General features: G+C 42.0%; 1 protein-coding gene across 1 annotated transcript in view; it reads left to right on the top strand.

Annotated features, from left to right (window-relative positions):
* The window catches only part of LOC124258626 (metabotropic glutamate receptor 8-like), a 106,270-nt gene extending 93,184 nt beyond the window's left edge, over positions 1-13,086 (top strand). The window contains exons 3-8 of the mRNA XM_046692695.1: positions 3,830-4,120; positions 5,473-5,595; positions 6,523-6,729; positions 9,990-10,116; positions 10,560-11,481; positions 11,907-13,086. Of these exons, the coding sequence (XP_046548651.1) occupies positions 3,830-4,120; positions 5,473-5,595; positions 6,523-6,729; positions 9,990-10,116; positions 10,560-11,481; positions 11,907-12,239 (2,003 nt within the window). The 3' untranslated portion in view covers positions 12,240-13,086. The remainder of the gene's footprint in view (positions 1-3,829; positions 4,121-5,472; positions 5,596-6,522; positions 6,730-9,989; positions 10,117-10,559; positions 11,482-11,906) is intronic.
* The last annotated feature ends 1,985 nt before the right edge of the window (positions 13,087-15,071 follow it).

Raw genomic sequence — 15,071 nt, forward strand, 5'->3', positions numbered from 1 at the left:
CACGTTGGAAAGCATCAAGGGGTGTCAATCAAACACAGGCGCCAGCGTCGATGATTTGTGGCTTATACGCCATATGGGACGTATGGTCGTTCAATCTGCCTGGAACCTAGCTTCTGTTTGATTATGCTATCGCAGTGGACCTCTATGAGCTTCGTAGATCCCTGCTTCCGATACCATCATAAACTCCTACTTACACGCACGATAAATCAGACCTTAATGCGCCATAACTCAGAAAAGCTCACTTCGGTATTGGCTATTGGTTCCGGGCTTGTGAGCAAAGGGAGATAAGTACTATTTGATTGCGAGAACTCGTCTGTAATCATAGTAGCCGTTTACAGTGGAGGGATTTGGGACATGTTACGGCCAGATAAACGACGATGTTCTTATCGGACTCCATGTTGCAATTGTGTCACCCCTTTAAAACAAACCGAGGACTGAGCCGGTGTTCTGTGCACGTTTATCAATTCCCTTAGAAACCTGGAGCGTTGGAATGGTTGATAACCATGAGCGTAATTCATGATAATGCACTGTAATTATGATCGCAGTGATTACGAAAACTCATCCATCACTTCATCGCCAAGAAATATCCTTTATATCAAAAACAACCACCTGTATGTTCAATGATGAGTTGAAAAGAAATAACAAAAAGTCGGTGACCAAATTGTGTAATATGAAGGCAACTTCATCAAGAGGGCATTTCTGAAATTAAGGAACAAATTACATAATTCCCCAAATGATGTTATATATGCCTTAATTAATGAATAGCCTTCTTACACGTATAGCAATCCTGTTTTATTTAAATCACGGTTATGAGATTTGTGTTCATCAAAATTCAATACTGGAAACCGCTATTCCAGTAAATATAGGTTAACTTATGTCAGTTCCGCCTAAAATACAACTTTCGAAATAACGTTAACAGAAAAATGGGGTGGGAAAATTCACCTTGAAGGTTAACTTGATTTTCGATGCTTGACAAAACTACCATTGTAACGTTTCTTGTAAAAGGACAGGAATTTCAAAATGACGCGCAAAACAAAGTTTATATTTCCAGACAAACATACATACAAAATACAAAACTTAAATTTCCCTAATGCAATATCAGAATGTATTGTTCATTATCAATATTTTGTTAAGTATATTTATTGATTGCTTTTAGTCACGACAGAATGAATAATTAAATAATTAACTTTAACGATGACATGATTTCGTGTTGTTAACCGGAGAACCGTGTCTCATAGGTTCGGTAGGCATGTTCAGCTCTGGTCATCCGAATGAGTAAACTAGTCAATGCTGATAGTGGTCAACCGATCTTGACGTGGACCAAATGTTGGTCAGCACGGGTTCACTGTGTTCGTACAGGGTTTTGATATCGAACTATAGCCCGGAAAGACTGACTGACTGACTGAGTTTGGTTTTACGCCGCTTTTAGCAATATTCCAGCAACATCATGGCGGGGGACACCAGAAATAGGCTTAACACATTGTACCCATGTGGGGATTCGAACCCGGGTCTTCGGCGTGACGAGCCAACGCTTTAACCATTAGGCTACCCCACCGTCCCAGCCCGGAAAGAGGTAACCGTTACCTACACACCACAAGCGTCCGCGGTGCATTAGTGAGACAGAATTCAGAGGCTTAGCGGTTGTAGGATATTTTAGGTGCGTTTCAAAATGTAAGCGCTCACAATGACGCTGGTAAGATGACGTCCATGCCTTGTTTTATGTGTAGATAAGACCCAATTATTGACTACCATTGACGTGGAGCCTATCAGCGTTGATATTAAAAACAGACGTGTAATAAAAAGATCGTTTCTGGCACATCCAAAGCTTCCTTTTTACTTACAGAGTTTTTTACTTCTTTTTTGTTTCCAGAAAATGATGTCATCATAATTGTTAAGTTTGAAGCAAATCTAAAAAACCCACTAGTTTCTCGCTGAGTTTAATGACAGCTCTTGGCAGACAAAAAGCTCGCTGGCTGTCTACTGGTTTATATCTGCAGAGTATATGTAACCGCATTAACTGTGCAACTTTGGTATGTCTGGATCGGGTCAATTTGACCCAAGCTGAAACAAACTCGGAACCAGACCAACTGTCGCTATCAGGAGTGAGTGAATGAGTGAGTTTAGTTTTACGCCGCACTCAACAATATTCCAGGTATATGGCGGCGGTCTGTAAATAATCGAGTCTGGACCAGACAATCCAGTGATGAGCATCGATCTGCGCAATTGGGAACCGATGGCATGTGTGAACCAAGTCAGCGAGCCTGACCACCCGATCCCGTTAGTCGCCTTTTACGACAAGCATAGTCGCCTTTTATGACAAGAATGGGTTGCTGAAGACCTATTCTACCCCGGATCTTCACGGGTCCGCTAGCAGGAGTGAGTGAATCAGTGTGGTTGTACGCCGGTTTTAGTATTACTCCACCATTATCACGGCGGTTCAATATTTATAAAAGAGTGAGTGAGTGAGTGAGTGAGTAAATATTTAACGTCACATCGGCAATATCTCGGCCATATCGTGACGAAAACAACTTATACAATAAAAAGTGAAAACATTTTGAAGATTAAAACCTGTCGACGATGGACAGTAAAAATACTAGAAAATCACAGATATCATATAAAACTAGCGAGCAAAGCTAAAACATTCCAATTAAAGAAGACAATACAGTCTAAATCACGTGCTATAGATCGCCAACAACTGAAGGTAGATCACCATACTAGGAACCATGGGGACTTACATTACTTTCGCTACCTGCACCGACCCTAGCTGGATTTATATCATCCCTTCAGCCACTGGCGATGGTAGAAAGATTTAGCCGAATATTTAAAATAACAACAATACTACATTTAAAACAGCTGGTAAATTTAAATGTCCTTTGAATGTTTCGGGACTTACGTACTTTATAAAGAGGCTTCAAAGAGTACCCATAAGTTGAATCGAACCCGGGTCTTTGGCGTGACGAGCAAAGGCTTTAACAACTAGGCTATCCCACCGCCCTCTTAGGGACTAGTGTAAATATTGTATATCTGTGTTTTTAACGAATACCCTAAAAATATGTTATACAAGAAACATATTGCGAAAAATGTGTTTCTATGGGTAACAAATAACTCCCGGCACCAAAGACGTTTGGTTGGCCAAGTCTTGGAAACACATTTGGATGGAATTTATGTTTTCGGTGTGTGAAAAGATGCACTGTACATAAACGCGCTGGTACACACTTAAAGTCTGTGTAAACACGTTCTGTACACACTTTAGGTATGTGTAAACCTGTCTAGTACATATTTTGGGTATGTGTAAACAGGTCTTGTAATTCTTTACATATGTGTAAACCTGTCTAGTAGCTACTTTAGGTATGTGTAAACCTGTCTAGCAGATATTTTACGTATGTGTAAACCCGTCTACTACACGCATCGTCCATGTATAAACATGTCAAGTACTTATTCAATCTATATTAAAACTGGATTTGTTCTTATTTTCTTAGAAATAAACTGTATATCGTCCCTTTCAGATACCTATCAGCTTTCATGTACATATGTTTGCGTAAAATATTTTGTATGCTTCACATATATTTGTCAACCATCTATGTTTGTGAAATATGAAAAACAGGTTTGAACATACATCTGTTACGTGGTGTAAACAACTTTTATTCAATTTAATTTTGTGATTTCAATCAAACTAACGAGAACTTCTTGAATACACCATGGACTCAATGCGACTTCGCAATAATTATACCGTACATACTTTGAAAATACCACGAATACATCGCCAACATGTTGCTAACAGACTACAGGTAAACGCATCACATTTTGACGTGACTGTTCTCTGTTTCAGGTGTGTGTGTATCCAAGTCGCTGCGCATCCCTCGGTCAGTCAACGAGACGACGTTCCGGAACATCGTGGAGGAATTGTTCAAGGACGACAACAATGCTCGAGCGGTCGTCATGTTCGTCAACGAGGACAACTGTCGCGACATTTTGAAGGCGTTGGTAAAGCTGAACAGGACGTCCCACCTCAACCTGCTGGCCAGCGACAGTTGGGGTGCCAAGGTACACCCGGTGTTCGAGCAGGAGGTGGCAGCTGAGGGCACCGTCACAATCCTTCCCAAGCGACAGATAATTCCTGGTAAAGCGTACAGTATTGCTCACGCTGAAAGGGTCGTTGTCGTAGATACAGTCCAGGTATACCTTAAACGAGCGAAATCTGCACTCACAAATGAACTTGAGCGGAGCAGCAATCGTGATTGGTCTATTCCAGAATATTCGAAACCGATTTCTTCCAGACTTCCTAACCGGTCTCATTGGGGAATCGTAATTGGTCTATAATCCAGAATGTTCGAAACCGATTCCTTCCAGCTCGCGCATTTGGGTAATTATGACTGGTCTATTCCCGAGTGTTCGAAATTGATTCCTGCCATACTTCCCAACCGGTTTCGCGAATTGGTGAATTGACATATCAAACATTCTTTGTCAAGCTGGGGTCCTCGTGTGAACTTTGATTCTGGCTAGAGTACATTTCATTTGACAGAAATGTACCACATGCGAAAACGACCTCTTCAGCTGTAGTAGCCTCTCATGATAGTACATGCCTACAATATATCATGGTCGATCGTGTTCTGTATTGACGGAGTAGTCAAGTGGTCAAAAAGTTCATTCGTCACGTCGAAGACCCGGGTTCGATTCCCAACATGGGTACAATATGCGAATCCCATTCGAAGCTAAAAGCGGTCTAAAACGATCCAAACTCACTCACTCACTGTTTTGTTCTACGTGTACACTGCTAATCCAGATGTATGTCTATTTCATTGATGTATGTATGCGTGTTTGTAATCTTTAAGCCAGCAATCCCAAATCTACATCCCGGTAGCCTTTTATAATGTATTGAGGACCAGATACGTTAATGATTGATCCAGTGAACAATGTCAATTATATTTAGGGAGTACACGATTCGCATGCAATAGCCGAAGTGTCCATCGTAATATTTAGATGAGATTTTACATAATTATAGCAAACGCTGGTGTAATAGGTCACAATCTAAACACGCATTAAATGTCTTCTGACGGGTGTTCGAAGGAAACAGGACTGGAACGCACAACAGTGAATAGTTGGAGAAGTTACGGGAGTATGATCACAAAGTTATTGACGCCCGCAACAGCGATCGTCGGAAAATAGGGCGTTTTGAAAGTAGGGTGCTCTTGAAAATAGGGAACCCGGAAAGTAAGGATTTCTTGGATGTAAACCACTTTGGAAACTAGAACTTCCTGGAAAGTAGCTATAGGGTAGTAAAGCGCTCTAAAAATGACTGAGTGAGTGAGTTTAGCAATATTTCAGCAATATCACGGCGGTGGAGACCTGAAATGGGCTTCACACGTTGTACCTATATGGGATTTAGAACCCAGGTCTTAATGGTGACGAGCGATTGCTTTAACCTTAAGTAAGTTGTATGGACAAAGTTTAATGGAATCTTGGTGTTTGCAGAGTTCGATGAATACTTCCTGAATCTGAAACCGGAAAACAACTCACGGAACCTATGGTTTAAGGACTACTGGGAAGAGATGTTTGACTGCAGCTTAAAACCCTCCACAATCAACAGATGTGACGGTATGCATCCTCTCAATGATATAATGAAACATATACATCAATGCATCCTCCTATCAAACCCACCCAGGGCCAACATTGACCCAAATCCAGGCCCAAGCAAGGAGACATAAATGAAGTTCAAAGTGCTTGTCAATCGTAAACATCCAGCTTCCGATAGATATATCCATCCATGCACATCCATCAGTTCATCGCACCAGTCGAAAGTTCAACTTTGCCTTTATTTTAATCCGACCAAAGCCAGTACAATAACCTCTGACAGGTGTAAGGATAAACCATTTCATCAGAGTGTATCATTCCACCCTTAGAGTGTATACTTCCTCATCATCCGTATTGGCAGCAGGACTAGATATTATTCCTCATCCCGACTACCAGTTGGCACACTTTCGGTTTTGTGGAAGCAGCGGTAGCTGAGTCATGATCAGTTATATCGCTGACTTTGCTAGCTATTGGGTGTCTTACTTAGGTTAATTAGAATGAGGGTTCAAATCCCGGATGTGGACAAAGAATGCAGATCTGTAACTTGTAACTAAACGTACACAAGAAGTGGTAACGTGTAATCTCAAATGCAACACATGTTGGTCTCGTGGAAAGTTTCTATATGTGATACATTTTCTATATATCTGGGACAAAAAATTTAAACAAAATACCTTCTACAAATGCTCTGAAACAGGTACAGCGTTTAATTGAATAATGCAACAGTTTCATAAACAGATTATCATTTACTGCAGCGTTCATTTCAGTCGCTCCTCTAAATGCTCGCCGAGTTTGGTAATACTATGAAAAATACACAATATCGTGTCTCGTCAAAATAAAACAAAACAACAGACGTGTGATTAAAACCAATACAGATTTATATGCTTTAGAATGGAGCTTGAGATTACATTGAGTATAATACCATTTTCAATTCCGATTCGTTGTATGTCCCAGGTACGGAGAGTCTGAAGGACAGCAAGGTAGATTACATACAGGAAGGCCTGGTCCAGTTTGTGATCGACTCCGTGTATGCCCTCGCCCATGCTGTACAGGACATGCTGAAGAGTAAGTGCTATCATCGGAACCTCAAGCTGTGTAAACACATCAACAAGCTGGCAGGCCAGGAGCTTCTCTGGTTCATCAGGAACGTGTCCTTCAATGGTAAGTAACAGTATCACAATCCCTCTATCTGATTCGTGGGCAGTCTTGGTAACAATTTTAACAACTTGGCTGACCTTGTTCGTCTCAACTGGCCCGGTTCATCTTTCGAGGTATCACAGCCTTATGTCCACACATTGTCACAAGTATCTGTTTCAACAAGAATAGGTTCTGCAGCTAGTGACAATTTCGGTACACGTATTTTTAGCGTTGTGGGTCGTAGTTTGATGAGGTCAATATTCCTCTATATAACATACTATCACAAATAATTATTTGACCATGAATAGGTTCTGCAGCTCGCACGGACAAAATTCGTCACATGGACCTTTAGCGATTGGCGATCGTTCTATTTCAACCGGCGTTCAGTGTGGTCGTACAGAGGTCTAACCAGCTTGAAGCCTTACCCACTAATGAAAGAGATATATGTAGTTGCGTCAGTTCGATAGACAAATCAGACTCTCTGCCGTTGAAGGCAATGGACAGGCAACAGAATCCTTTCCAATAGCTTAAACAGTCTGAGCTAAAAGCAATTTCGGAACAGTTGAAATACATCATTCTTTTTGCATTTCATAAAGTGACAATGAACCGTATTGTAAGACTCTTAGTAGGTGAATTGTATGTGAATTCTCCCGGAAACCTCCTTACAGGCAGTTTACGACTGCTTCATTGATGTTAAGAGTTGTCTCCCTTACATCACCCTTCCCCCATGAAACATGCATGGTGATCTTGCAAACAGTACACGTTTGTGTTTATATTTGCTTGGTAGTGATAATTCTCAATATTTTTCAGCGTTGATTATTTGTTTGTATAAAATAATACATTTTACGACTGAATAGCTACCTATCAGAATCCTGTGCTTCATCCCATTCCTTATACTGCTGACACCCATCAATTACACAGCATAGAACACGCATGTACAGTTGGAATGCGTTTTCAATATTTTTATCGATATTACACTTACAACTCCGTACAATTAATGAAATCGATTAAAATCATACTCGGATGATGCCCTGGTGTTCGATTTGTATGTTCTTGTGGTTATAATCGCTCACAATCCGGTTGACATATTACTGACATAAGCTTTACAACATGTCAGAACCGGTCTATCAGATCTATTGAAAGTTTGTACTCCCATTTAGCATCACAAAGCATAGATATAAACAAGTAGAACACGTGAATTCTCTCTAGCTCTCAGGAGTTGCTGGACATGAGGAATAATAGATCAAAGGGAGCACTGCAAAACATGCTCCAGAAACAATCCATTCTCATATATGTTATCAGTTCTATTAGTTTTAAATGCTATCTTGCTAATGTAATGAGCTATAACCTATTTATAGGATGTCTAATAATATACCCAGGAAAAACGTCTATCCAAAGATTTAGATTCGTATTTATTCTATGAATAAACTCATTTACAACAATGGTTCATTACTGCCGTGAAGACATCCATTCCACTGCTAATCTGTTGACGTCTCAAGGTATGGTGAAGAGCCATTAGTGGCGTGGCAGGAGTCCATGCCGCAGTCCATGATGTTTACAAGTCATGGCCAGTGCCGTTTGATCACGCTAATTGCATGTTTTGTTCAGGTATAATAGAAGCACATACAATGAACTGCAGCAATAATGTATATGTCCTTGCTTTTGTTTACCAATACGATGTAGATAGGTGGTTATAATCAATCTTCCCTACGACTCACAGGAGGAGGGAGGATTATGGGTAGAATTTGTCTGCAGTAACCTATGCTTTAAGGAGCGAATATTGAGGTCGGATGGACAAGTTCGCTAGATAGGTTGATCCCAGTTGTTGTGATCGATTCTCATAATGGTAATCACTGGTAATAATGTTACCGGTTATTTACAGACCACTGGCAAATAGCTCGAATACTCCTGAGTGCTATGCTATACAATGAAGAACAATATGTTTTCATAGTTTTTCGCCACACTCAGCAATATTCTAGCTATATGGCGGCGGTCTGTAAATAATAGAATATGGACCAGACAGTCCAGTGATCAACAGCATAAGCATCGATCTACGCGACTGGGATACGATGACATGTATGAACCAAGTCAGCGAGCCTGACCACCCGGTCCCGTTAGTCGCCTCTTACGACAAGCGGGTTACTGAAGACCAATTCACGGGTCTGTTTCACTTGAATGCAATTGATCAAAGGTTAGTGTTAGGTGCTTGTTGACTTGTTAAACTGTTTAACCTTTAATGTATTCTCATGTCAGTGAACAAGCCTTCTCATGAAAGTTACCGTCTCGTAGTGATAGCATCGGTCGACATTGTTGTACATGTTTGGTACATTCCTTACGGTGAAGGTTTACAGTGTACGAATGAGTGAGTGAGTGAGTGAGTTTAGTTTTACGCCGCACTCAGCGATATTCCAGTAAATATTCGAGTCTGTACCAGACAATCCAGTGATCAACAGCATGAGCATCGATCTGCGCAATTGGGAACCGATGGCATGTGTGAACCAAGTCAGCGAGCCTGACCAACCGATCCCGTTAGTCGCCTCTTACGACAAGCATAGTCGCCTATTGTGGCAAGCATGGGTTGCTGAAGACCTATTCTACCCCGGATCTTCACGGGTTACGAATGAACGCTATTAATTTCAAAGATAGAAAAATGAAAACATTGATATATTTTGAAACATTGATATTGACCAATTCCAATATTGTTTTGAGTGAGTGAGTTAGGATTTAAGTTACATCGGCACTATTTCAGCCATATCGTGACTAAAACAAGTTTTAAATTCACCATAAATACATGTAAATTATAAAAACCTGTCAACGAAGGACAGGGAAACCAGCTAGAATATCACAGTATGAAGAAATAAAACTAGCATCTCTCTCTGAAATTGGATTTCAAATTAGGACAGTACAGTATAAAAATGGGCTATAGATCGCCAACTACTGAAGGTAGATCCCCATACCAGAGACCATGGGGACTTACAGTACCTTTGCTACCTGCATGGACTTATATTGTTTTGTTTCATGTCAGCAGAAACGTGATTTATGAGTGTACACATTAATATCATACATTATGCATGTATACACATATACAAAGTGCGAAAAAGTACACAAATGAAACAATGAACCCAACTATATATGGTCTATTGATCGTGAATCAGAATTGTGCTTTTGATCCGGATGTTTCATTGATACACTCATATATGTTCAGGGTGACGTGATACCGTTGGGTGCCTAAACCTGCATTCATTCCCTTACTCACCTATACTGTCGTGTTTGTCTGTTTGAAGGTATAGGCGGCAACCGTGTAACGTTCGACAGCGTCGGAGACGGCGTTGGACGCTACGACATCTACCAGTATCAGAATATGGCAAACAACGAATACGACTATGTGCAGATTGGAGAGTGGGATACGAGGTAAGAGGAAAACTGAAACTGTATCGGTACACACTTGCATTGTGTTTCAGTATTATTGATTTAACTATAATATCAGTTTACATTAGGGGCGGTGTGGTTGCCTAGTGGTTAAAGCGTTACCTCGTCACTCTAAAGCCCCGAGTTTGATTCACCACATGGGTACAATATGTGAAGCCCTTTTCTGGTGTCCCCCGCCGTGATGTTGGTGGAATATTGTTAAAAGCGGCGTAAAACTAAACTCACTCACTCTCTCTCTGTTTGGTATGATGAGACGTAAGATCAAGCCACTGACCATCTACTATCCGGGACGAGGTTATATCCATCGAACACGACCAAGATTCAAATAAATAAGAATGAGACATTAAAATACTAATTCTAAAATTTGTATTCATGTTCACGAAAAAAATATCACTATGTCCAATATGAAACAATCTACTTTTCAGTCTGAAGATTAATAAGAGCGCTCTACTTTGGAGATTCAAATCTCGTGAAATCCCGGTGTCCATCTGCAGCGAGCCATGCGAACAAGGGGAGGCAACCAAGTCAAGCGGACCTTGCTGCTGGGTCTGTATCGCCTGCAACGAGAACGAATACCTGAAAGACGAGAGCACTTGCGAATCATGTCCGGAAGGCTCACGACCAAACCCTAACAAAACTGAATGCGCACGCTTACCGGAACTGCATCTTGACCCCGCAAGTCTGTGGTTTATACTTCCTGTTGTGTTTTCCTGTTTGGGGATTCTGTGCACGTTTGGTGTTATGGTAATATTCGTCATTTTCAACACAACACCTATCATCATGGCGTCAGGCAGGGAGCTCTGCTATCTCCTCCTTTTGGGGATAATTATGTCCTACGGAACGTCCCTCGTCATGCTAGCAAAGCCAACCCTTGTCCTCTGCGCGTTACGAAGACTTGGACTTGGAGTCTCCTTGAGTTTCATATACGCTGCGCTTGTAACAAAAACCAACCGAATTTACCGTATCTTCAGCACAGGTATCAAAGCCATGGTGAAACGACCCAGCTATACGAGTCCCAAGTCACAGATACTGATTTGCATCTGTCTAGTGTCAGTGCAGGTGATTGGGGGACTGACGTGGTTAGGCTTTGAGAAGCCATCAGTTTCCAGAATAACTTACCAAAAAGACTTCCTCATTCTGAAGTGCAGTGCTAGTCAAATAGCAACTATCATATCTTTGTTTTACAACATTTTTCTTATTGTGCTTTGTACTGTGTACGCTTTCAAAACAAGGAAGATTCCACAGAACTTCAACGAAGCCAAGTACATAGCCTTCACTATGTACAGCACTTGCATTGTGTGGCTCGCCTTCATTCCTATATACTTTGGAGCCAATCATGATTTTAAAGTGAGTATCGGCATTAGGCGGTAAAGTGTAAACATTTTCGTAGACTAATGCACATTACAAGCATTTTTTTAAACCAAAGTTATTCCGATAACGTTGCATTGTCAAGTTATAACTTTATAACACCAGCTTGACGATGTATAACTTTAACTTACCAATCAGCTCTGAGAATAGCTCGCATGAGGCCCAAAATGATGTTTTGTTTATTGTGATGTCTTCATATTGGTATCAGTTGTTTTTCAGCCTTTTAGCGACTGTTTTCGGTGCAGTAACGATAACGTTTGTGATATTGTTTTTCGTAAAATTCGCTTCCAACTGAAAAAGTCACTTTTGTAATATGTTATCAAAAACACTGTTTAAATTAGGTCCTGGAAGATGTCGAGTATTTGGGACAGTATCTGACGAAAGACACATTTTTTACTTTCCAGATCGAGGTGACGTCGCTCTGTATGGGCGTGAGCATTAGTGCAACTGTAGCCCTGTTCTGTCTGTTCGCTCCCAAGGTGTACGTGGTCCTGTGTCAACCTCACAAAAACGTTCGCCAAGCCACATCTACTTCCATTCAAAGTGCTGCAAACAATAAGACGAACAGGGCGTTCTATGGTGGACCCACCCCGGTCACTGCAAGCACTACTCAAAACGGCAGTATCCATAAGGACATCCAACACGTGGAGAACAATGTATTTTCCGACAGCCTGGAGGAGACGTCGTCTTGTGATGAGGGTGTTGCCATGCAGGCGCCGTCGAGTGGGGCTTCCTGAACCAGCATGGGCATCTGAGTGTGATGAAGGAATGCAATATGTGTGAAGGAGACGTGTGGACGGAAAAGTGCTGATTAGATATATTTTATTGAATTTGACTTTGAATTTTTATATCTACACATGCTCATGATAACAGTGCCATAATTGTTTCAAAGATCTCGTGTACCATGTATTATTCCACAGGGAAGATGAGGATACCGTATTTCATGTTGAAGTGATGATGTTTATTATGTAAATTACCATGTCATATGTAATTATGTACGAGCTGGGCTTAACCCTTCGCGAACAGTGTACAGAGTGTAATTTGATCAACAACGACGAGGATTCGAGCGAAGGGGATGCAAAGGATATATAAGGTTATTGTGTGTCCTGTTTCCATTCAAATGATTGTCAAAATCCTGTTCATGAATTTGATATCTAAAATATGACCCCTTCCTTTTCAAATAGGGATTACTGTTGTAAATACGTAATTCAATGAGTTTCCTAATTTGAAAAGGCGTTTTAGTATCACGTCTATGAATATGATTGACATATCATTTGGGTAGTACATTCATAATGCAGCATTGTACATATCCATTTTTCCGAAACCCTTTTCAAGTTTTCTGCAAAGAAAGCTTTATTTAAAGGAAATACATTCTTCCGTTTACGACGTTTTAACCGTGTCACGTTATTTGTGGCGTTGTAATTCGCTACCTGTGTGATGATGAGTTTTCTATTGATTTCACACGTTTTACTGTTTTCGTGTTATTCGTTGCTAAGCAGCACTTACATTTTTTGCTTCGCGCAACGAACAGGGCGGTGAAGGGGAGGGGCGCCCGAACGATCGCAATAAAGAGTACAAAGGCCATGACGGTTTCGTGTTTTATGTTCGTGTCAGAGATGGGGTAAATTATGAGTAGATGTTCTGGTGATTTTAGTGTACAGAACCAAATTAAAGAAGAAGAAAAAAGAGAAACTGTAAAGGTTTATAGTCGGAGGCCACGCATTAAGCGGTAAGTGAGCATACCTCCAGTACACAACCACACAAAGTGTGCGGAAAATACAAGTCTGTAATACACAGTCGTGAGTATGCTATCACATGGTGAGTTGTTGAAGTTAGGGTACAGGTATGTATTGCATACCAGCACAATGTGTATTGAGACTGCAATCTAATAGTAGACGGCCGCACAATCTTTAGTGAGGGTACAGACATGCAGTACACAACCGCACGATGTATAGTGAGGGTACAGGCACGCAGCACAAAGCCGCACGATGTAGGTGCACAGGCGCACGATGTATAGTGAGGGTACAGGCATGCAGTACACAACCGCACGAAGTATAGTGAGGGTACAGGCATGCAGTACACAGCCGCACGATGTATAGTGAGGGTACAGGCACGCAGCACAAAGCCGCACGATGTGTGGTGAAGGTACAGACATGTAGTGCACAGGCGCACGATGTATAGTGAGGGTACAGGCACGCAGCACACAGCCGCACGATGTGTAGTGAAGGTACAGACATGTAGTGCACAGGCGCACGATGTATAGTGAGGGTACAGGCACGCAGCAGTGCACAGCCGCACGATGTATAGTGAAGGTACAGACATGTAATGCACAGGCGCACGATGTATAGTGACATCTGGTACAGGGCACAGCACACAACCGCAAGATGTATTTTACCTGCAGGGTACAGGCACGCAGCACACAACCGCACGATGTATAGTGAAGGTACAGGCACGCAGCACACAGCCGCACAATCTTTGCACAGCCGCACGATGTATAGTGAGGGGTACAGTGCACAGCCGCACGATGTATAGTGATGGGCATTGTGTACCTGCACAGTACACAACCGCACGATGTATAGTGGAGTAGGTACAGGCGCACGATGTATAGTGATGGGGCAGACATATATTGTGTACCTGCACGATGTATGAGGGTACAACATATAGTACACGCACGATGTATGTGAGGGTACAGTGAAGATGTACAGGCACAGAGTCTGACATATAGTACACAGGCGCACGATGTATAGTGAAGGTACAGACATGCAGGATGTATGAGGGTACAGAGTGCACAGGCGCACGATGTACAGTGAAGGTACAGACATGTAGTGCAGGCGCACGATGTATAGTGAAGGTACAGGGTCTGTAGTGCACGATAGTGTACAGTAGTGCACAGGCGCACGATGTATAGTAGGTACAGCATGTAGTGCACAGGCGCGATGTACGAGTGAAGGTACAGACATGTAGTACACAGGCGCACGATGTATAGTGAAGGTACAGATATGTAGTGCACAGGCGCACGATGTATAGTGAAGGTGCACAGGCGCAGTACACAGCCGCACGATGTATAGTGAAGGTACAGATATGTAGTGCACAGGCGCACGATGTATAGTGAAGGTACAGACATGTAGTGCACAGGCGCACGATGTACAGTGAAGGTACAGATATGTAGTGCACAGGCGCACGATGTATAGTGAAGGTACAGATATGTAGTGCACAGGCGCACGATGTAGTGAAGGTGAAGGTACAGATGTATAGTGAAGGTGCACAGGCGCACGATGTACAGTGAAGGTACAGACATGTAGTGCACAGGCGCACGATGTATAGTGAAGGTACAGATATGTAGTGCACAGGCGCACGATGTACAGTGAAGGTACAGATATGTAGTGCACAGGCGCACGATGTATAGTGAAGGTACAGAAGGTAGCGCACAGGCGCACGATGTATGTAGGTACAGACATGTAGGGTACAGGCGCACGATGAATAGTGAGGGTACAGACATACAGTGCACCTGCACGATGTATGAGGGTACAGAGTCTGACATATAGTGCACAGGTGCACGTTTATTAGTG

The sequence above is a fragment of the Haliotis rubra genome, unplaced genomic scaffold (assembly GCF_003918875.1).
Source record: "Haliotis rubra isolate DU_JTF1 unplaced genomic scaffold, ASM391887v1 Scf7, whole genome shotgun sequence".
NCBI classification, from domain to species: Eukaryota; Metazoa; Mollusca; class Gastropoda; order Lepetellida; family Haliotidae; genus Haliotis; species Haliotis rubra.